Source organism: Takifugu rubripes, chromosome 17 (genome assembly GCF_901000725.2).
Source record: "Takifugu rubripes chromosome 17, fTakRub1.2, whole genome shotgun sequence".
In the NCBI taxonomy this organism is placed as follows: domain Eukaryota; kingdom Metazoa; phylum Chordata; class Actinopteri; order Tetraodontiformes; family Tetraodontidae; genus Takifugu; species Takifugu rubripes.
In genome coordinates this window covers 5607075-5629608 of record NC_042301.1, presented here as the reverse complement: position 1 = coordinate 5629608, position 22534 = coordinate 5607075, and the positions used below count along the sequence as shown (strand labels likewise).

The 22534-nt window shown below is 43.0% G+C and overlaps 1 protein-coding gene across 1 annotated transcript in view; it reads right to left on the bottom strand.

Annotated features, from left to right (window-relative positions):
• sorcs3a (sortilin related VPS10 domain containing receptor 3a) overlaps nt 1-19586 on the bottom strand; it is a 104232-nt gene extending 84646 nt beyond the window's left edge. Inside the window, exon 1 of the mRNA XM_029851310.1 lies at nt 18717-19586. Within this exon, the coding sequence (XP_029707170.1) occupies nt 18717-19364 (648 nt within the window). The 5' untranslated portion in view covers nt 19365-19586. The remainder of the gene's footprint in view (nt 1-18716) is intronic.
• Between the last annotated feature and the right edge of the window lie 2948 nt (nt 19587-22534).

Below are 22534 nucleotides of genomic sequence, written 5' to 3'. Positions count from 1 at the left end.
ATGGATTAATCTGAAATGAGAATAATGAATACTGTATAAATAAAGATTTTAAATGTTTTTGTTCTGTATATTAGCAAAACAAGGCAAAAATTAATGAGCACGGGTTAATTAATAAGGCAACCTTTAAGATGATAAAAAAGTGCAGAGGATATCAGGTCATTGCCTTTATTGTAACACCTTCAACTTGTTTTTGTAAATTTAAATTCTAATGGTGTGTAATATTTTAACGTTCTGAAGTTGTTGCAATCTGTAGCTCAGGGGCTCAGAAGGCAGAGTAAAGACCTTAAAAGAGACTGAAAGAGCCAAAGAGTGTTGATATTTTATTCTTAATCAGAGGTTAAGTTGTCAAAAATCTGAAACTTAATGCAAACTCACTAAACTAAATACAAAGTCAAACCAGATGGAAACAATAGAAAATAAAAAGAGGCAGACTTACAACTGGAGGAGAGCAACAGTCAAACAGGGGTGAGGCAAAATTTGCTGTAATCACTGCCAGACAAATCACTAATGACATTTCTGTAAACTCCAAAGTAAAGACCAGATCCTGATGGCGTAAAGACTGAGTTTAACTCATTACAGGTTAGCCAGGAATACAACAGCAAGTAAATGCTGATTTATCTCAGAGCATTTTTAATGAAATTCCTGACCATGTTGATGCCCCTCTGACGTGTTCTGATTGAACTGATTGACCCTCTGGCTGTAACCCTCCCCCCCCCACACACACACACACACACCAATTATCTGCATCTGATAAGTCCAGTGAATCCAGCACATCTGAGTGTTTTATGTGTCAGCCCTATGTTCTTCTGAATGTTTGCCAGAATTAAACCGGATTACAATTTTAGCCAATAATCTTCTGCTCTTTTGCACACTTACTCGTAGATCTCAGCTCCTGCTCCTACGAGCGGAAAATATATGAACTGTGATTGCAAGACGACAAACCCTGAAGACTTCAGAGAAAATCTAATAAATCACGAGGGCTGACTGCAGCTTCGTTTTTCACAGTCTGAATTAGGGACTTATACTTTGCTCAGTCGGATATTTTCCATAAATCCACACCATCGCGAGGTGGGAGCAAAGCACAACAAGCACTCAGGTGCCCACTCTGCAAACTGTCTATAATTAGATATTAAAATTAAATGACAGTTCCTACACCTCAGTCTTGGTGTTCGGGAACCTTTTGATGCTGGGGGAAGGGGGGAGTACTGCTGCTGCAACATTCAGCTATTACATCAACCATCCTGGGCATTTCCGCTTATATGTGGCGCCTATCATTTCATATTTTCTGTGAAAACTAATATCTGAAGTTAAAATTGCTCAAAACATAAATGAGGGACACATCAGTGCTCAGCTGTCGTCCCCTCGCGACGCTGAAATCTGAACAACTTTTTCATCCCTCTCACCTGTTTTTAACCAATTTGATAGCTTAAAAATATGGTGTAGCAGTTATCTATAGAGCCACAAATATAGGAGCATATACTACTATATTAGTCAGGGAGGTTCTATGCATATAGAAAATGATTCCTAAAAAATTGACACATATTGACCATGCCCACTCCCACATCCTGACCAATCACAGCACTGAGGAGCATTTAGCCCACCTGATTGGTGATCAGTTGTTGTCAACGCTACAATAAACTGCTCTTTTAAAACTTGTCCTCGACACAGACTTATTGAACTTAGTTCATGAGTTGAAAAGCTACTACATAAATATAAATGGACACAGGCAGGATAAAAGCAGCACCCTCAGCTCCCACCTACCCACGCCTCTGCTCTCTCCCCAGAATGGAGGAGCTCTTTTTTCTAGGCTTGGCTGTTGTGTTTGTTGCTGTGGTTGCAGGTGAACCAGCAGGGCGGAATGGTTAGGCCTGGCATTTGCTCGGTGGGGTTTAAACCTCCCCCTCCTCCACATGGGTCTCTCTCGCTCTGTTAATCAGACTCTGCAGAAGCCGTGTCTATCCAGCCAGTTTCCCTTTGCATTAATAAATCTAAGTTCATTTGAATTGTTTCACATTTGGGGATCCTCTATGTTGCCTCCCCCGGGCAGTTACCACTAGATATAACAGCTTTATCCATCTGTGGATAATGGGAAACATAATTTATTACAAAGAGAATGAGAGTAGTACCTTTCTGTTCTAAATGACAAGTGGTGTTTAACCATGTAAATGCACGACAGTGTAGAAAATGTGTTAAAAACCAATCAAATTGTCTGTAGTTGTAATGAAACATGCAGCTGTCAACCTCCCAACGCACATCAGGTCTCGAGCAGTTTAAAAAAAACACACACATCACAGGAAACAACCACTGTGGGAATTGTAACACAATGAAGTAATGACATTACATATTTATCAGTCATTAGCATTCAGAGCCGGAAGAATCTCATCCAATCTCCGATGAGGCTCTTTTATGAGGAGGCATTCTGTTTGGTCTCCATAATCAAGACAGAAAGCAAACCATGCTCAGCAGCCCTCCAGCTCAAACCAGACAAAGCTTCAAGTCTGCACTGTTGGGAGAGAAGTTTAGAGGGAATTTGGTGAGTGAATGTTTATACGTTTGACTAAATCACGAGATGAGACCCACAGCAAAGAGCAGAGCACTGCAGTGTTCCACAGATTGGTTATCATAAGGGTGTAGATTGGAACAATAAGCTTAATTCCTTTTTTAGACCAGCTTCTGCTTTATATTCCGTGCTGACTGCTAATGTATCAGTGCGCCTAGTAATTAATGTTTGCACGGAATCCTCAACGGAGCAGGAGGGGAAAAAAAAACACAGGGAAGAAAAACAAAGTGAATCTCTACTGTTTGTCTCTGAGAGCGTATTTTCAGATGTTTGGTGCTCATGTTTGCTGTATTCCTTCTTTCTTTTTTTTAAATCTGCAAGTTACAGTTCTGCAAAGACCCGATCTGTCCTCTTTCCATAAGCCAGAAGTGATGAACTGGTATGGAAGAGTGCCATTATTAGGTGAAGTCATTAAATGGTTTCATCAATAAATCTGCTGATGTAATATGCCCCATGACTGCGCTGCCAGATTATTCTCAGAGTGTCTATGCCCTCATACATCATCTGTGACAAAAGCCAAAGTGTTGCCAAGTCCTGACATCCCTATGTGGAAGGTCAAGTTTGTCAAAAGGGATTGTCAAAGTCCTCTTATTTGTGTTTCTGTTGTAATGTTCAATCTTCTTTTAGGATATGAAAGTCAAAGGGAAACAACTGGGTGTGTTTTTGTTTTAATTTATCACATGAATTCAGGTCTTGTGGTCAGTTGTGGTAGATTAATCCACATCATGATGAACCTGTCAAAAATTCTCAATCGCTATATTGCAGTGATAATGTAGGTATAATGATTTTTTGGGGATTTTTTGCTTTTATGATATGACTGATTTTTCTCTTGTTCAAACTACAGTAGTTTTCATCATTCTATCAATGGTTTGCATCTGTGTCCTGCAGTCTGAAAGGGGAAAAAAAACTCCACTTTAAACGGGGTTCTCTTTTCTTTCCACTTCTGTCAGAAGTCATATTTTCTACTATTACTTTTGAACTATCATCCCTTGTCCATTTCCCTGAGGGCCAGTCACCAAATTTGCAAGGGGTTATTCGGTCAGCATGAAATTGGAAGGAACAGCGCAGCGTGCAAACCAAGGCAGAAATAGGTCAATGCCAAATATTTATATATATATATATGGAAAATGAAAAAAATTACACTGACCCCAGTGGGGCAGGGAAGCTAGAAGAAATATGGACATGAGACGCCGATAACATAGTCAGGTCAACTCACTGATGGCGAGCCTTTGGATCTCCTTTGTAAGCAGATTAAAAATATTTGCACTTTTGCAGTAAACAAAGTACTGAAGTTGTTTTAAAGGTAAATTTCAGATCATCGCCCAAGCTTAAAATTCGTAGAATAGGAAAAGCAAGTGTGTGTGTTCTTGTACTTGCTGCATACTGAATATTCTACTTTCCAAGTGAGGACATTTTGGCTGGTCCTCACAACTTCAAGGATTGTTTAAGGGTTAAGATATGTTTTAAGGTTAGAGTAAAAATCAGGGGGATTAGTTGGCATGGTGAGGGTTTGCATAATGCTTTTGTCAATAATGGTGTTGCGCTGCTTCTTTTCATAAGTTGCACTTGCGAAGAACTGGATAATATAGAAAAGGACATGTGCAGATGTGATGTACAAAATGTGTCAAATGTGACATTTTTTTTCCAATATTGCCTGAAACCATTGGCGTAAACTATCAGACAACTGAAATATTGATAATTAAATCAAAGAGTGCAAACTAGCTGTGTTTGTATGTGTGTACTTTAAAAAGGATTCGCAGAATTACTTCCTCGGAACTCTTCAAGTAGAAGTTGAAAGATAATAGAAGACACCTTGAGCTTTTCACTCACTCACTTTCTACCGCTTGTTCCTCCACTGAGGACCGTGGGGGGACTGGAGCCTATCCCAGCACAATGGGCAGAGGCAGGGTACACCCTGGACTGGACGCCAGTCAATCACAGGGCTAACACAAATAGACAAACAACCGTTCTCCATTCACTCACACCTATGGGCAATTTAGAGTTTCCAATTAGCCTACTCCCCAATCATGCATGTCTTTGGACTGTGGGGGAAGCCGGAGTACCCGGAGAGAACCCACGCAGGCACAGGGAGAACATGCAAACTCCGCACAGAAAGTCCCCAGCCTCAGTCCCAAACGGGGATTGAACCCGGGGCCTTCTTGCTGTGAGGCAACAGTGCTAACCACCACACCACCGTGCCGCCCACCTTGAGCTTTCACTGAGCAGACAATGACTTGGAGGGAGGACGGGGGAGTATGATTAGAAAATCTCAGAGAGGAGCCATGTTTGGTCTGAAGGTTGTTAATTACCGCTTCTGTTCAAAACAATCTCCCCCCCACTGAGCTTCCCCCGTCAGGTTCTGGTCTCTGCGTTAACAGATCACCATCATCCACATTGGTGCGACCGGCGTCTAACTCTGTGAGTCCACCCTCACCGTTAAAGGAAGTGCTGAAACACCGAAACCGTCAGCACAGCCGATGCTGCAGTCGATCTCTTGTACGATTGCCTGCATCGGCAATCTAGTGGACCAGCTCTGGCACATAACTGTGAGTATACATCGGTTCACACCTAGACAGCAAAGTCGGCCTGCTTCACTGTTGCATCTTTGAGTTGTAAATTATTTATGAACTTTGCAAAAGAAACCATGGAAACGGCGTTTCACCTAAAGTTTGGTTAGTTTCATGAAAAAAATGGGTCATTTGCTTCCAAGTCCACAATCATTGGGGGATGGGAGGTTAAGGACATTTATATCTGAGCATTTTCAGTTCATTAGCATCCGCCTTAAGCCCTTGCTATGTTAAAATCATCATGGACAATTAAACTATTATCAAGCGCAATCATCAGGTTCATCAGTTTTGTAGTTCAAGAGCAAAAATTTAAATTTGCACAAATTTGTGTGATTTTTAAAACATTCAATTAATGCTCAGGTCAACAACATCGATTGCTCAAGGTACATAATATTTTCTGGCAAATTTGTTCAGGTTACCAGGAAGTATGAATACAAAAGAAAATAATAAAAACAGCAGCAAAACCTGGATTCCTTTACAAGAAAACAGCTGATTCCCACTGATTTGCCCGCTGGCCTCATACAGCTCTCTAGATCTCATTTATCTTCATCCAAGGAAGACCCACTCAGAATATTAACAGAATATACCGTCCCTCCATCAATTCATCCATCTTCACCTCCACCCCCGTTTAACAGGGCCACGTGGGGGGGCTACAACTGGCTGCCTTGGGGCGAGAGGCAGGTTCCACCCTGGAGGATTCGCCTGCTCACCCCAGGGCACACAAACGCACAAAGACCAACATCCATTCCCACTTAAGGTCAGCATACATTGGCCGATTTAACCCCCAAATGCATGTTTTTGGACTGTGGGAGGAGCTCAAGACTACACAAAGTATACAATACATCTAAGTTTCCTTTCAATGGATAAATAAATGCTCAAAGATCCAAGTGAAAATGACAGGAAATCCTTGGACATGATGCCTCTAAACTGCATTTAAACCCTCTCAGATGGTTTTCCACTTTTGTGGCTTTCGTCCATAAAATCAAGGTCAACATAATCCCCCACAAACTGAGTGAACTGGACAAGAACAAGAATCGATTCCACAGCTAAGCAAATCGGCTTCTTTGTCACAGCGACAAATGCCACACATTTGTGGGGGGGTCTGATCATAGTTATTAGATTGGCTGAATATTTGCAGCTGTTTTGGTCATTCTGGTAAATCAGAACCCTTAAATGAATTGGCTGCTTCAGGGTAAACGGAGAAAACAGCCGCGCTTCATCGAGCTGGATTACCGCACCAGAGAAAGGCGGTGGCCATTCCTCTCACATCTCCACCATTTTAATGCCGTGCTCTAATTGATCAGTTCATTCCTCATCCTTGTAGGATTTATGATGGTATAGCCCACAGCTGCCACCGGGCTGCCAGTGCTGAAGATAAATGGCCAGGAAACCTCTCCAGTCCTCCACCAGTGGGAGGCGTCGGGCGCCATCACAACGCACCGCGCTTACCAATCGAGTTTGACACCATTAGCTTGTAGGTGCCAATAAATCACCGAGCCGAGATTCTGCCTCCCAGAATTTCATATAAACTAAATCCTTTGTTTTTAATTGCTGTAAAATCTCTGCTTCTAGGGAGGCTTTTATTTCCAGACAGTCCTGAAAGACTTGATTGCCCCGAGCGCCACAGGCGAGGCAACGGATTCATTAACCCTGTCTTCAACTTCAACGTGTTCAATGTCACTGTTTGGAAAAGATTCCCCCGAGAGAAGAGTCGTGTAACTCAGGAATTAAATGATCCAACAACTGCACCAAACGCACCTCCGAAGAGGAATATTTAAATTCCAAATGTCATCTTCCAACGGGGGCAAAGTGATGTCACATTCCCAAAGGCTCAGCCAGCACTTTTCGAGGATGGATGGAAGGGAATATTATGTGTGTCTAATGGAGAAAATGGAGATATCTTCTCAAGGTCAGAAAGTGCAAATGACATATCTCAAATCCGCAGAAGGGCCCTTAAAGGAGAGGAGGAGGTGTGCAAGCTGGGGATGGCTTAAGTTCCTGTCCTCGGGGAAATCTTCATCCATCTGGGGAGTCACTGAGAGGAGCCAATTCAAACCTTCTAACTGCTCCTTAATTTGGGAAAACATATGCCACAGCTTTGGCCCTTTGGAATCTATTCACATGGCAAGAACTGGTTGTTATGGTGGACATGAGTGGAGTCATTCCTCTTCTCTTTTAATCTCATCTTCTATATTTATCCTCCGTTATTACCTGGGACATTAACAATGATTGATTTTTCTGCAAAATGGAAATGTTGGGGACTATTATCAGAGCTCATGTAATCCATGGCACCAATCAAAGGCACATTATTTGATGCACAGAGATGAAGCCAATTAAATTCACCTGCCGTTACCAAGACAAATCCCTCCCTGTTCACGGGGATAAACCGTAAAGCACAAAATCAGGCACAAAATATAAGGCATTTAGGAAAAATACAATTTAAAACAAAGATCTTGCACATCAAATAATTGATTTCTTGCAGCCTGATTGAGTAAAACAAGCGGAAAACATGGGAGAGGCACATAGACGGCAGCAGGGGTTCCTGTGGAACACACATGGGACACGACACCTGCAGACACATGGATGGCCATTTAGTGTAAGCTAAATAACCTATAGTTTAGGGAATATCTTAATCTGTAGCAGCAGGTAGCTGCTATTTGCTGTCTGAAATACAGGAAAAGGCTCTGTGTGAGTGTGTGTGTGTGTGTGTCTGTGTGTGTGTGTGTGTGTGTGTGTGTGTGTGTGTGTGTGTGTGGTTGTGATGGTCACATGATGGTCAGTGCCAATATTTCACACCTACACTTCCACACTGTCAAATTGGCAGTTTCAAGTAGCTGCTCGGAGTCTCGGCTGTATCCTGATGGAACACACCACAGCGCTGAGAGAAGTTTGCTCCCACAGAGGTGGCCCCAGAGGGAGCGCAGAAAAATGTGGAGTGGGCTCTTTCCGTCATTTCACTCCTCGATCCCACTGTGCACACCAGCGCCTGAGGAGCAGATTCAGTCCGAACTCTAAATCCACCCACACTGCATGTCACTCTCCATAACGTAGAAACTGTGTAAAGACTATCTACTGCGACAACACATGCAGTCCATACACACACACACACACACACACACACAGACACACACACTCTTGCAGTGAGCTTCTGCACAACTACTATACGCTCTAAAGGCATGCTAACCAAGCCACACTGCTCTCACGTCTTTTTTTAAAAATATATATTGGTTTGTCCTAGAAAACCTTTCTTTCTGTCACCGCTCTAAAGCTCTGGGTGCCCGTCACTCCCAGCTCTGACGAGGGGTCGGTGACGGCACGTCCCTGACCTCTACCCCCGTGTTGACAACAGATCTGCCGGGGGTTGAGGGGGAGGCTCAGATGTGTCTTTGCAGATGCAGGAGCTGACGCATGAGGTAGAACCTCCAACTGGTGGACGTCCGTTGAAATATTGTTATTCTATTATACAGATTTTTCAAAGGACCCACACAGCCAATACTGTATTGCATCACAGATTTGTGTTTGTCTTCTGTAAGGAAAGGAGCTGGATGGATGGATGGGTGGATGGATGGATGGATGGATGGATGGATGGATGGATGGATGGATGGATGGATGGATGGATGGATGGATGGATGAATGGATGGATGGATGGATGGATGGTGGTGTGTATAGGATTTCTTAGTGGTTCTTATCTTGCTCATTAAGCTAAAATTGTGTCATTGCTGTTAAAAAGAGTATGTTTTGGTATATTAGGAGATCGTTTCACACAGATGGTGGAAGGATGAACCTTTAATTTCCCATTTACACTAATGCTGCAACAAAAAGCACCAGTTCTTATCAAATGGGCAGATAAGAAATGGATATCAAATATGATGAATCATAGATGTTACAGTTCTTGTTTTAGCAAAAGCTACCACAGTGTAATAACTAGCCTGGTTTTCACTACTGTTTGTCACTTCTTTTGCTAAGGTTGGACAAATTCCCTCTCCCTCAAGCTCTATAAATGAAGAAATTTGCCATATAAGCAATGGATCTATACTGGCTAGATTAACACCCTTGTAGCGGCTTGCTCTACAACTGCTGTTCTACCTGAAAAACCGTGTAGCTTTAAATTCAATTAGGGAAACAAACATTTTTTATATGTGCCAAGTGTGTGGCACAAAGGTAGCAGAAAGGTATAAGGATGCAGATGTGAGAGGTGACTGGGATCCTTAGTATTTACGATGAATGCCACACATGTGCCACATGTTTTCATCTTCCAAATGAGCAGTTTTGTAAGAGTCCATGCGTGAAGGCTCCTGTGATAAGAGAAAACTGGTTAGCTGAATCCGCAGATTACATTTTTACAGCATCCTTCAAAATCCCTAGTGTTTGATGAACGAATAATTTTAATAATTAAAAGCGACATTCTTTGATATGAGTTTATAGAAGCCATCCCTGTTTTGCAAATCACCTTCATTTAAAAGTTTTTAACAGCTTCTCAAAGTAATAATGTCGCGATTCAGCCAGACGTGTCGGCAATATTAATCCTCATGGCCCGAAATTGCTACAACACATATTGCTGTAATAGCTAATCTTATCTAGATCAGGGTCTGCTAAATAATCCCTCCAGCGCATGAATAATCTCACGTATGACCAACAGCAGCCTGTTAGCAGCCTCCCACCTATGGAATATTGAGCTGCCTCCTTTAGCAGCAGCTGTAAAATAAAGACAGTACATCATAACTGGACTTTATTTCCCCTTCATGTACCGCTGTCCTGCAACTCCTACACATTATTATTATTATTTAGGTTACCCACTCCCTCTAGTGATGGATAAATGCACTGCCTGAGGAGAGGCCAGCAGGTAAAATGTAGGAATGACAGGAAGTGTCAGCGCGCTCATCAAGCGACGGACATCTCAGGCAACCAGTGGACTAACACATACAGCGCGCTATTCTTTGTCTTTTGCTGTAAATGTGCATGTCCTGTCTATATGGAGTGAGCAATAGGACACAGCTATACTTGGGTGCACACCAACACGCTCGATTCATCTGTTGTCTGTCGAAAAATAAATGCCTTCATTCATATTTAATCGATGCAATGTGATAATTCCCTGGTCTGGCTTCTTTCGTCCCGGTCTCTTGGTCCCCAACGAGACCCCCCCTCATTCATCTCCCTCATCTGGATGAAGCACTCATCCAATCATCTTGGTTCTCCTCCTACACATGCTAATAATCACGTGCAACAGTGACATCCTGCCCGCGTTCAGAGCTGTTATCAGGGAGAAGAACAACAGATAAACACTGAGGACATTAAAGGAAACAGGTCTATCGGTTGTCAGCTGGGAGGAGACGGTGTGTTTGGACAAGCAGCAGCTCGACACCCTGATGTCTGACAGGCGGACATTCGTTTTTGTTTGTGCGTCTGCTCGTGTCTCAGAGGAAAAGGTCAAGCGCCGAGGAAATGTGTGATAATTAAAAGGGCTTTGGCATACGGCCGCCATCGTTTGCATGCTGGGTGACTCCAGAGAAGCCACGGGGGTGTAGTAGAAGGGGAAAAAAAGAATGTGCTGTTTATTTTGTTTCATCCATAATGTAACAATGGGATGTGGAACATTTAGTGAACACAGAGGTGCCCCCACGTAAAGAAGTCGTTTAGCTGGTCGTTGGGATTTTCCGCTGTAAATGGTTCGACTTTGCAACCACTTTAACGATATGATCAAACTGATGTGGTCAAAATGCTCCAAGAAATTTTGCAAACACTCACAAAAATGGTTTTGTGATATGTGACAGTGGCATTTCACTTTCTTGCCTGTAGCGAAGGGGCCCTTTGCACACAGATGGTTGTAAGTGTGTCTCATCTCCCCAGTAAAAGCCAATGCTGACCAGCAACGCAAACCACCCTCCTGTGTATATTCGCACAACAAACACGGCTACTAGTGGCAACAACTTGTTCCATGTATGATAAAGATGCTGAAGCTCAAAGATCTTTGACAACAGTTTACACCAGAATGAGCACCTATATCTACGTTACTCTTAACCAGAGCAGCCAGAAATACGTGAAATTCTGTATACATCTGTTAAAAATGTGAATTAATAAATGATGTCCCAGGTAGTTTTCTCTGTCAACTGGACTGGGTTTCTTCTCTTGAAGACGTTTCGCCTTCTATCCAAAAGGCTTCTTCAGTTCTGAAATCGAGCTCTCTCTCCCCTTCTGGATAGAAGGCGAAACGTCTTCAAGAGAAGAAATCCAGTCCAGTTGACAGAGAAAACTACCTTGGATACAATGACCTGGATGATTGAGAATCTACACAGACGTAATAAATGATGTGTTTTGGTACGGTTGATTGCACAATTTAGAATTTGAGCACATCACCTTTACATGTTAGCAGCTGCCATATTCCTGATACTGTCAAAAATCCATGCTTTTTGGAATCTTCTAGGTTCTTTTTGGGACAAGAAAGCATCATTTAAAAAAAACCCCACACACAGCTTTTTCATTACGACATTGGTCACACACACGCACACGTTTCATTCTTCTTGTTCTCTCCATGTTAGTGAGCCAAGGGGCTGATTTGGGGGACCGGTGGATTGTTGGCCTGAGTCCACAGGAAGACTCAATTCCCGTGATCAATTTTTTTAATGGGAGACAGGTTGCGGGCCGTCAGCAAGTCATTCTACCTAAAGTGTCCGTCTTGGCCTTTTTTCTCTGTATCGCCAGTATTTAGTGGGATTAGTGCCTCTATTTTCTGTAATGAAAGCTCCATCTGTACAAAACAGCAGCTATTAACGAGCACTCATGATTAATAACTCATTCTGTTATAAAGAAGACCCATCAAGCACTTGAAACAACCCTTCCAGCATCATTAACATTTAAAAGCAACCTATCATGCCCATTGAGAAACTAAGAGGCGTTTACTGTGTTTGATGCGATGCTATGTGGTTGCTACCAAAGGTGGGAGCAGGGGATGGTCAGTGAGTAGAAGTTGAGTTAGTCGTTGGCTGTTTCAACACCCCCCACGTCTTGAGAGAAGACAGAAATGGAATCCAGATCATCAGAATCGCGCTCCAAGTGCTGGCAATGAAAGGGGGAAACACGGAGTGGGCCGGATCATCGCGCCCGCGCAGCAAGTGCCCACTTTGCAAGCGCTTTCGTTGTGCCACAGATAAAACCCAGTGGATGATTTTAATTAGACAACCTGTTAATTGACTGCAGTTTCTCGAGTGTGATGTGTCAACATTAGTCTCCATCAGTGACAGGCTCCTGCAGGCGTGGCACCCCCCACTGATGCAACCGCTGAGCCAACAGATCAAGAATAGTCAATGGGAAATTCATCTTTGGGAAAGAAGTTGCACAACCTCATTCATTTCAGTTTCCTTTAAAATGGCAGCTCTGCATTATAGTCGGATGAATAGAGGCGATGCTTCCTTTAGAAGAGTGGCGCGTCGTTCTCGTTTTTCTGTAAATGTGATGGGAGAATTGTCCCTGTCCTGTTTGTTTAACAAAGTTTTTGGTGGAATTGCAGAATAAAACGAAGCACAGAAAAAGCATTCGGGCAGCTTGTTATTGAGCTGCATCATGAGCACGTGTATGCCGGAGAAGCACTGGCACAAATATGAATCAGCTGCATTCGTGCTCCGAGCCGCACACAAATTGCTTCTATTGAAGAGAAAAATTTTAATGAAAATGTGAAAAATATTTAGGGAGTTTCACATTGTGATGATCGGAAATTGGTCATTAAATGGGCCAAGGAAACAATAGAGGACGGCAGCACACGGTCTGTCGCTTCATTATTGGGTTCTCTTGATCTCCTCATCTCCTGGAGATGGCAAACTGCACCAACGTTACCTTACTTAAGATTTTTTTTTTCTGCACTACTACCTCATACTACCTCCGGAATCAGCAGATAAGCTATTGTCTAATATATATTTTTTCTTATACTGTTTTTCTTTTCTATGCATATTTACAACATATTTGCAACATCCTGTGCAATCTGTAAATGCCACAATTCTAGTCTTATTTGCACTTTCATTTTTCTTCATATAGTATAATATCCCCTTCTGTATATAATTTTCTCTCTGTATAATGCATAATGTACATAGTAATGTACATAACATAATGGTTTTTCGTTTAGTGCTGTATACCACTGGCTACTACTGTAACATGTGCCTTTCCCTGATGTGGGATCAATAAAGTTTATCTTATCTATCTTATCGGTAATAGCAAAGGTAGCTGAGGCCACCGTAAATGGCGCCTGTGGCAGTTTTAAGAACTTCAAGATAATTTTCACCTTTTTAAACGAAACAGCAGAGAAACCTGTATTTGTGTTTGCAGATGGCACAGCGGTGCATCAGGATGATTAACGGCGCGAGTACCCGTACACCCCCTCACTGAGAGGAACCCTTACCGAACAGGGTCAGTGGGAAGACACATCGCCAAGCTGGCAGTCATCAAGGAAAAATAATGAGACCATTACGTTTGCTAAATGCAGCATTAACGCCTCTTGTCTGTGTTGCACACCTTCACAGCTTTAAAGCTTTTAGCTTCTCCATACAATGCGAGACCCTCTCAGACTGCAGCGTCTTGCAGCAGCAGAAGTGATGCGTCTCCACCTGATGGCTTTTCAATTGCCCTTTTAACGCGGCAGCATTTCCAAGTTGAAGAGTTTTAACACACTAAGCGTCCCATTTTAGTGCTTTCAATGAACATTTACTGGAACTATAAAGTGAGTCTTGAATGATGTTGATCAGCTGAAGACCTTGTCGCAACATCCACTTGATGGTTTTCGATGTTACTGTAATATTTACACAATAAAACCACTTTTGAACTTTGTCTTTTGTTTTATTTGAACAATTGACAAAATCAGGTTCCCAACAAGAAACGTTTACATTTGCAGTTGAAATAATGTGTTTGCGGTCTGTCTCTTTAGATTTATCTTAAACTTATTTGCGTTCTTGGGTGTCTGTTGACGACAGCTTCATTACACAGGACCAAAAAAGACAATTTTATTTCGACATCTTCTCTCATTCCTTTTTCCAAGGGTTGCATAATTTATATAGCGTACTATTCTTTTAGAACTAAATGTGTTTGTTAAATTGCATCTCTGGGCTATAATCACAGTCTTCTTGACAAAATTTGGTCACGCTGCTATAAACAGTGTTTTCTTACCATTTTTTTAAGAATTACATTCACTAAAGTCATTAAATGCTTCATTTAAAAAAGAAAAAGTGCACTTTTGTCGATGGTGGAAAAAGTTTGTGAGACAAACTGCAACATTCTTCGTTGGGCTTCACATTATAATCTAAAAGAGAGTAATGAATCTTCAGGACATGAAAATGGAAGTTACAAGAGATGCAGTTGTATTTGACCTTTAACTCCAATAGATTTCATCCTCAGTGCATCACGCACAGTTAATTTAATTATATTATGCGTAGTCAGTTGTCCCGCGGAGCATTTTTGTTTGAAAATGAAATGATAAAAAAATCAACCACTCTGATGCCAAATCTATCCATGGAGCTTCAAAGACTCTGAGCAGTATGTGATGCTTTCAAAGACACCATGTGAAACTGAGACATTAAGAGACAGAATTAGCCCAGACCTGACTATAACTGCAGTCAAGAGTTTTGCCCCGGGGGCCATTCAACACACATCCTCCATTCACATTACGTGGTCGGCGGCTCTTTGCCAAGGCATTTTGCTGGCAATGGAAGGAAACGAGGGAGAAGGAATTAGAAAATTAGAAAAAAAGAGGAAAGAAAGGAATCTCCTTTCTGATGTTTTTGTTTTTGTAAAGCTTTTAGGTCACAGAGCAAAAGCCAGCCAGGAAAGAATGCAACACACAGTGTGGAAATTAAGTTATTTGGGAGACAGTTAGCAGGGAAAAGACATCTGTTTACATATCTATATGTTCCTTGTTATACGAGGATTTTCAAAAAATCAACTTTTCTTTTCAAATATTGGACAAATGTCCTGTGAAAATTCCCTTTGGAAAATCAAAGGATTGTCCATGATGACTGGCGAGCTGTAACTGACCCGTGCCTGTCTCAAAGACCACGCCATCATCATACGATCCCTCATTTTCTCAAACCTCACTACTCCGAACGGATGAAGGGACCTCAAAGTGTTGTGTCACAGTAAAACAAAGCGTTAAACCACTCGAAATCTGATATCAGTAAACTTTAAGATAATGTCAAAGGCTTTGCATGACTTCCTTCAGCCATAAACGGAGCCACATCGCAGGACTAAAAAGAAAACATGGCAATGACGGCAAGGGAGGCACATTCACAGAGATGATGAGAGTGTATTTTTATTATGTTCATGCATCAAAGGATACAACACTGTCCAGGGACCTCAGGGTAGCACAACAAACAACTCAGGTAGTACCTGTATACTCAGACCTCATCCAGCCTTTAGTAGTCTTGAGAGTATTGAGCCAAAGGTGATTGGATATTTTCTTTACGGTCTTGAAGATGTTTGACTTCTTATCTGAAACTCTTCTTCAGCTGAGAAAAACTGTTGGATGCTGACCAGGACAACGCTTCCCTTTGCATGACTGGTAAAGAATCCCGTGATGTCAGCATGGACGAATGGCTCTGAGGGTGCACTCACGCTAGAACCAGTTATTCCATACTGTGCTGAAGCTCAAATGCCCCCCCCTGGGGCCAGCGCTCACATTACCCACAGCCTATGTGTACTCAAGAATGGTTGCCTCTGACACCTACATCACATATGACAACATACACATGGGGTGACACCGTCATTAAAACCGTTGCTTATACGCAGTTGCAGCACTTCAAAACAGGACTTCAATAATTATTCTGGGTTTTATTGACTACGTTTCCATGCTTATGCGTATGCGTGACCAAATGTACCATACCAGCAATGCGTACCATACCAACGAACGATCCAAACTAGCCAAATAATCTGAATTTTAAAGGAAAAATGGGCCTGGGCTTGGCACAGTTGTCTCCTGTCTTGAGTTACTTGTAGAGGAACCAGACCTGAAACAATAACAGGACATGGGTGACGCAGCTCCTGGTCCCATGGCCCCATGGCCAACACTGGCTCTTGGCTAAAGGTAAGCAAGCAAGCAGGCTGTCATCAAGAACGCACCAGCGAGTTCAAATCCCATCATCTAATTTACAAGGATGTAGCAGGAGGATGGAGACTTGCTGTGATTCCTTTCAACTTTTGATAAAAGCGCTTCAGCTATATACCAACGTGTGTTGATGGGGCACATAAAAACAGATTTGTGATAATAATTAACAAGATGCTTTTCCCTGAATACCCATTGTCTCCTTTGGTGCAGGTTTAGTTCATGAAGAAATGAGAAGCAGGCTGCTGTGCAAAAGTGCAATTGGTGCAAGTTTGATGTGGCTTTAATGCATGAAGAAATGGTAATCGGGCTTGTGTCACGACAGGGCACTTTGTGCACGTTTGATGTGCATTTATTATAGGAAGAGAGGGTAAATGGGATGCTGCAACAGAAGTGCTAGAGACGGCTAGGAAACATGCAGCAGGCATGAAAGAGCTGCTTTGTTGGTTCCTTATTTAATGTTTTTAAAATATAGACTTTATATCTGCATTCTGTTTGTGGCGTGCCTGTTTATGGTTTATGGTGCATTTATGGTCAGTTCTGTAAGAGCTACAGCCTGACATGTGCCCAGACAGGAACATAAAAGGTCACTGCTGATATACCAGCAGGGAAAACCTTACTTTTAGCAACATTAATTCTAATTTATTTCCCAAAACAAAATATTTTTTTCTCTGTGTCAGTTTAATCTGGTATCTAAATATCATTGAGTGGTGGCATCAATCATTTAGCATCCACGGTTTCTTGTTTTAGCCTTTATACTTTCCACATTTGGCAGTTATTACCTCAAGTGGATGATGCACTTGTCTTCTCTACTGTATTTTCTGCTCATGTATGTGCCCCATTCAGGGAAACTTGAGTTGATTAATTGTGTTTGTTAATTTTCCCTATGGCAGATAATTGCAAAATTACACGAATTGATGATACAATTTTAGCATCCCTGTCAGCTACTTGAAGCTACACATTCAAAACAAGAGGCCTGGAGTGACTTTTTCACTTACTGTGGTCGAGCTCTGCTCCTACACTATGTTTATCACCACACCAGTGACGATTCACACTTTATCTCTTTCCAGGAGGCTCCAGAGGGCACCGTCAATTTTCCTTATTTTTGCTGCAAAGCATTAGAAGCTGCAGAATGGCCTTGCTCTTTGAGATAATTATTAAAAATTGGAAGCTATGGGCCAGCTGTCATAAATAAGCTCCAAACCCTTCCCATGCAGTCGCACTCGCATGCGAGCATGTTTCCCTCATAGTGCCTCGATCTTTACTGCGGGTTAAAAAACAAGTTCATGTGCCGTGTCATAATCAGCATGCACAAGGACCAATATATGGCATTCATCTTGATTTTTCAAGGGAATAAAACGAGAAGAGCAATGACAACATAAATGAAGCTTGTGAAACCACAAAGGCGAGCCCTTCTGTGAGCCTCCACAATCGTGTAATTCATTTGATCTCATTATTCTCTTCACATATGAGGGTCCTTCTGTGGATCAGGGATTGGATTTCCATCCAGTGTGCAGGCTTGAATATGGCCAGTGTCATTTATGATGTAGAACTCTTTAGTGCTGCTGTGAAGGTGTGCGCCACAGAGCAGCAGCTCATGTCTGTTGTCAAGATGGAGAGCTACAGCGGCACTCCAGGTGTCCATGTGTGCAAACAAATCAAATAAATGTGTCGTTTACAAGGTTCGTGCCAAATCCAAAGCATACAATTTGATAGCATCACCTTTAAATCTTCCACTGTTCTGTCAAAAAAAAAGGACAATAAGTGTCAAATCAAATTAAATGTTGGCAGCCAAGAAGGTATTTTGTGTGAGTGCTGCTAATCTCCAGTTTAGGATATTGGACTGTCTCAACATCCAGAGCCCCCAAGCAAACAACTGCATCAACAACAGTTCCTTCATGTTAATCTTACAGTGGAGGTACCTTCACCAGCCAGGAAAATATCAGCAATTATTCCCGGCTTTTCCTTTTAATCTATTCCAAAATTCAGGTGAGGCTTGTGCAGTCATGCGCGAGTGCAAAGCACAATCTATAATGTGCGCCTTTATGGAAGAATAATTTATGACTTCCTCCTTCCCCAATCAATTAGTTTAGACTGAATTCATTCTGGGGGTATAAATCATGCATTAGCATATCTCATACACGCCACAAACAGCATCACAGATATTTCTATTGCAGCCAATCAGGCGAAACCGATCTGCGCGCACGAGTTCCACACTTGTGAGAAGTCACTAATCAAATTTGGAGATGAGATTTGGTAACAGACGGAAGTTTAGTGGGTCTGCCTACATTCGTGGTCCAGTTCGTTTTACAGTGTCGCATTTCGGGAGCCGGATGCGCTGGTGCGCAGAGTCCGGTGCACCTGTTAACAGCCGGAGCACAACGGCAGCGCGCCGTGTGTGTGTGTGCGTGTGCGTGTTTATGCGTGTGTGCGCGTGTGTGTGTTCACGCAGACTGTGTATCATTGTAGAGTTCAAGTGTTTAGAGAAATAAAACCCTAATCCAGGATTACTCACGCTGCTGTTCTGTCCGGACCAGTAAACCACCGCGTGGTTGTGCGCAGAGTCCCCAGTTAGAGAGAAAGTGTTGCTGATGAGTTTCCGCTCGTCCGGTCGCTTATTTGCTCTTCCGTCCTCTCGGCTCCACTTGGAGTCGGACCTTCCCTGTCGGTGTCCGTCAAGTACCGATCCGCGATCCTCCTCCAGCGCGCCAGCATCACCGAACCGGGCAAAGTCAGACACGCTCCGCTTCGCCCTCCGGACTGAACCGTCCTCACCCTTTTCGGACTCGTCAACGCCAGGACGTTTGTCTCTGCCGGACGGTGCAGAAGTTGCATTTGGGTGAACTTTATCCAGACTGGCTTTTTGAAGAAAGTGGGGGGGTTCTGCAGAACCGCCAGTTCCATATTCGACGTCCACTCCAGGATTTTGCTCAGTAAATCCGAGTTCCCTAAACTCTACTCGGATGTTTTGTAGAGTGTCCGCTTCCTCTGCCTGCGAAATGCGCGTTAGTGGCTGTAATTTATCCGAGTGAAGTTGAATTGGCGACGCGCAAGATGCGCAAGTTATCTCCGCCTTGGCATTTTGTGGGGCATGAGCGGCTATCATCAGCCAGATAGCCAGAGATAAGTGGAAGATTGGGCAAAAGCCAGCCCAAGTCTCCATCGCTGACAGATTTGGGGGGAGATAAGCACCGTTAGATGCCCTCGACAGCTTTACTCTCTTGTTTCTCGTCGATATGGATTGATTGACGCTCCGTCCGTCTTGGCGTTAGAATTAGTGAAAACAAAAGTGCTCTTCAGCGAAACTGTGCACGTCCAAGGATGTTTGGTCGGGAAAGCCACCACACTGGAGGGAGGAGCTGTCTCACAGCCAGCTGCCGAATGAGGGAGAGAGGGAGTGAGGGAGGGAGAGAGAGACAGAGAGAGAGAGGGAGCCGCTATCCGTGGTCCTACTGATGGCCTGTTGGGGAAAGGAGGAGGAGAACAGGAGATAGCACAGGAGGGGAGGATGGAAGGATGAGAGGAAGAGACACATCATACATTCAAAAACATTTGGTGTCGCTTTGGCCTGAACCTGAAGGGGGACAGGAGGCCAGAGGTCAGTGAGGAGATAGATAGATAGATAGATAGATAGATAGATAGATAGATAGATAGATAGATAGATAGATAGATAGATAGATAGATAGATAGATAGATAGATAGATAGATAGATAGATAGATAGATAGATAGATAGATAGATCTGAACTTCATAGAGATGTGTTTATATGCCAACACCAAACCCAGTGTGATATGATAAAATGAAGATATCACCAATTTAAGTCTAAATCAGATGTCTATCGTAGGGATGGACCCTTGCCTGGGAGGCGCTGCCAGCTAGATTGGACAGAATTGTCTGGGAGATGTAGCAGCCCTGGAGGTAAATAAAGCCATACCTGGAGGCACAGGAGAGCTTGGCCATGCTGCTGCGCTGACTCAACAGCGGAGAAGAGCTAAAATACAAGGAATGTGTGAGGAGCGTGTGAATATGAGGGTGCCTGTGAGAAAGGTCAGCTCACTCCACAACCCTACGTGTCAGGGTGCCAAGCCTGATGCGTCCTTATCGCTGGACAGCACTTTAATACAGGTGGAGCATGCCTGGCATCTCCTCGATCTGCTTTGCCTCTAGTGGCGATCCGCGGTACTGCAGTCAGTATGGGTGGCTGTGGCGTCCGCTGAATCATCCTTTTGAAGGGAAAGTCAGCTAGCATGGTTTTTCAATTAAAATGTAGGATGTGTGCACTATGTGGCGTGGATTGAGGGGTATTTCTATCGGTGCTTTTGGTGGACCTCCCAGTGATGGTGCAGTCAATTAGGGTGGTCTGACTGTATGTAAATTATGCCGGAATAGCGTGAGAGATTGAATTATCCCATTATCTCTGCTTTCATTTGAATGTTTTATTATTTATGACTTGTTAATGTGGCTCTGTGCTTTGATTCTGTGGCATTGTCCACCAGGCCCTGCCCTCTGCTGCCCTCTGAATCAGCACTTTCTTCGCTGGTTTTGACCTTTTCTTTCAGTTTCCTCAGTTTTGGCTTTCTCAGTCTAACGCCTTTGAGGCTCTGACGAGGCTCTCCCATGTTGTAAGTGGTTACCATTACAGCATCGTCTTGCATAAAGCTCAGGATTCTGGCCTCCTGCCGCCGTTGGATTGGTTGGTCCTTCATATTTGATGATACCTGTTGCCAAAGTGAATTTCTGGAGAGAGGCGTAATACATTTCTCTTTAAGTAGGTGTTTGTTCGCCTTACCAGACCCCAGCTGCTTGAGTTTAGTTCAGTTTACGTTTGGGCAGGCGCTGCGGGTCGAGGCAGCGATCCGCCTCTGGCGGCAGTGTTCTTTAACCTGTCCTATGAGGTGTACATAAGGAGAGGCAGAGGCTGAAAATTCACGACATATCCACAAGAGCAACAATAAAAACCTTCACTTGTGAGGGCCTGCAAAGCAATTTACGCGTGCGATGTCTGAGCGTGTTTATGTGTGTGTGACTCAAAGTGTGTGTAAGGAGGCCCACCTGTGTGTGACAGGTGTATTAGTTTGACATTTGGTCTAATGAGCAGGGAGACTGGGATGCTGCCCCCCCCAAACACACACACACACACCGGATGAATCAGCACTCCGCCAGGAACACAGATGGACAGAAAAATCTCCACAGAGCAGGACCCATCGACACACCGACCATCCCAAGGACACCAAGACAAGGCAGCAAAGGGTTGTCAATGTTTTTCCCAAGTCCTGACCCCCCCCCCCCCCCCCCTCCCTCCCCCCAAAGTCTTCCCACCTTCGCCATGCATAAGCATGATTTTAGAATTTATTAAGATATCAGTCCGTTTCACACAAATGATGCATCATCTGCTTTGAACATTCCCATTTGGTGGAACTTGACTCTGTTTGTGTCATTATTTCCTTTAAAAAAGGACAATAAATCAGATCCGGTTGTGAGTTATAGTTTTAATAAATACAACTTAGGGATCCAGTTTCATTCCCTCCCCCTCCCAAATATTTCCATAATCTCTATTCAACAAATGGACCTAATATGTTGAATTTTGGATCTGAAAAATGGTCGGGGTCTCTTCCAGTACAACATCTATATAATTCCAACAGTGGTGTAAAAGAACTAATGCCAGATACTGTGAGATCGTACAAAACTACCGGTAAAAAAAATTGTACAATATCAATTTTTATCTAAATTGATTCGGGTAGTTTTGTTTAATAATGATGTTTGGGAAACAGTAATTGCTCTTTGGTTGGATTTATTAAATTTGCCATTCCCGACCCTTGTAAATGTCACATTGGTCTCTTTTTCCTTAAATTTGCCTCTTTGCTACGTATTAATAATGAGATTATTTGTTGATCTGTCAGCTAAATGCTCCCGTTTCTGGTTCCTCTGTGCGACACATCAGCCTTCAAGGACTCTGACTAATCAAAAAGTCTGATCAATATAACTGAAAACTCTTGTTAAATTGAGAGAAAAATAATAAGATTTTAATGGAAAAGAGTGAAACTTCTCATCTTTTTGTCGTTGACATTCATCAATCCCCCCAGTTTATTAATGGAGTGAAAACCAATAATGGAGGTTAAAGATACATTAGAGAGAAGTTCTAAAATTTATCAACATCCAAATAAACAGGGTTTTGTGAGTCAGGCGAGTACTGTAGTGAAGTGGAGCGTGTTTCCTTGCTATAGACGAGCATATTTACAGGTTCGGTGGCCCAATGCTTTGCTTTGACCTGACTCCCAGAACTGCAAGACCTGCAGCCAGACTTTTGCTTCTATACTGACCCAGAGACGAACAT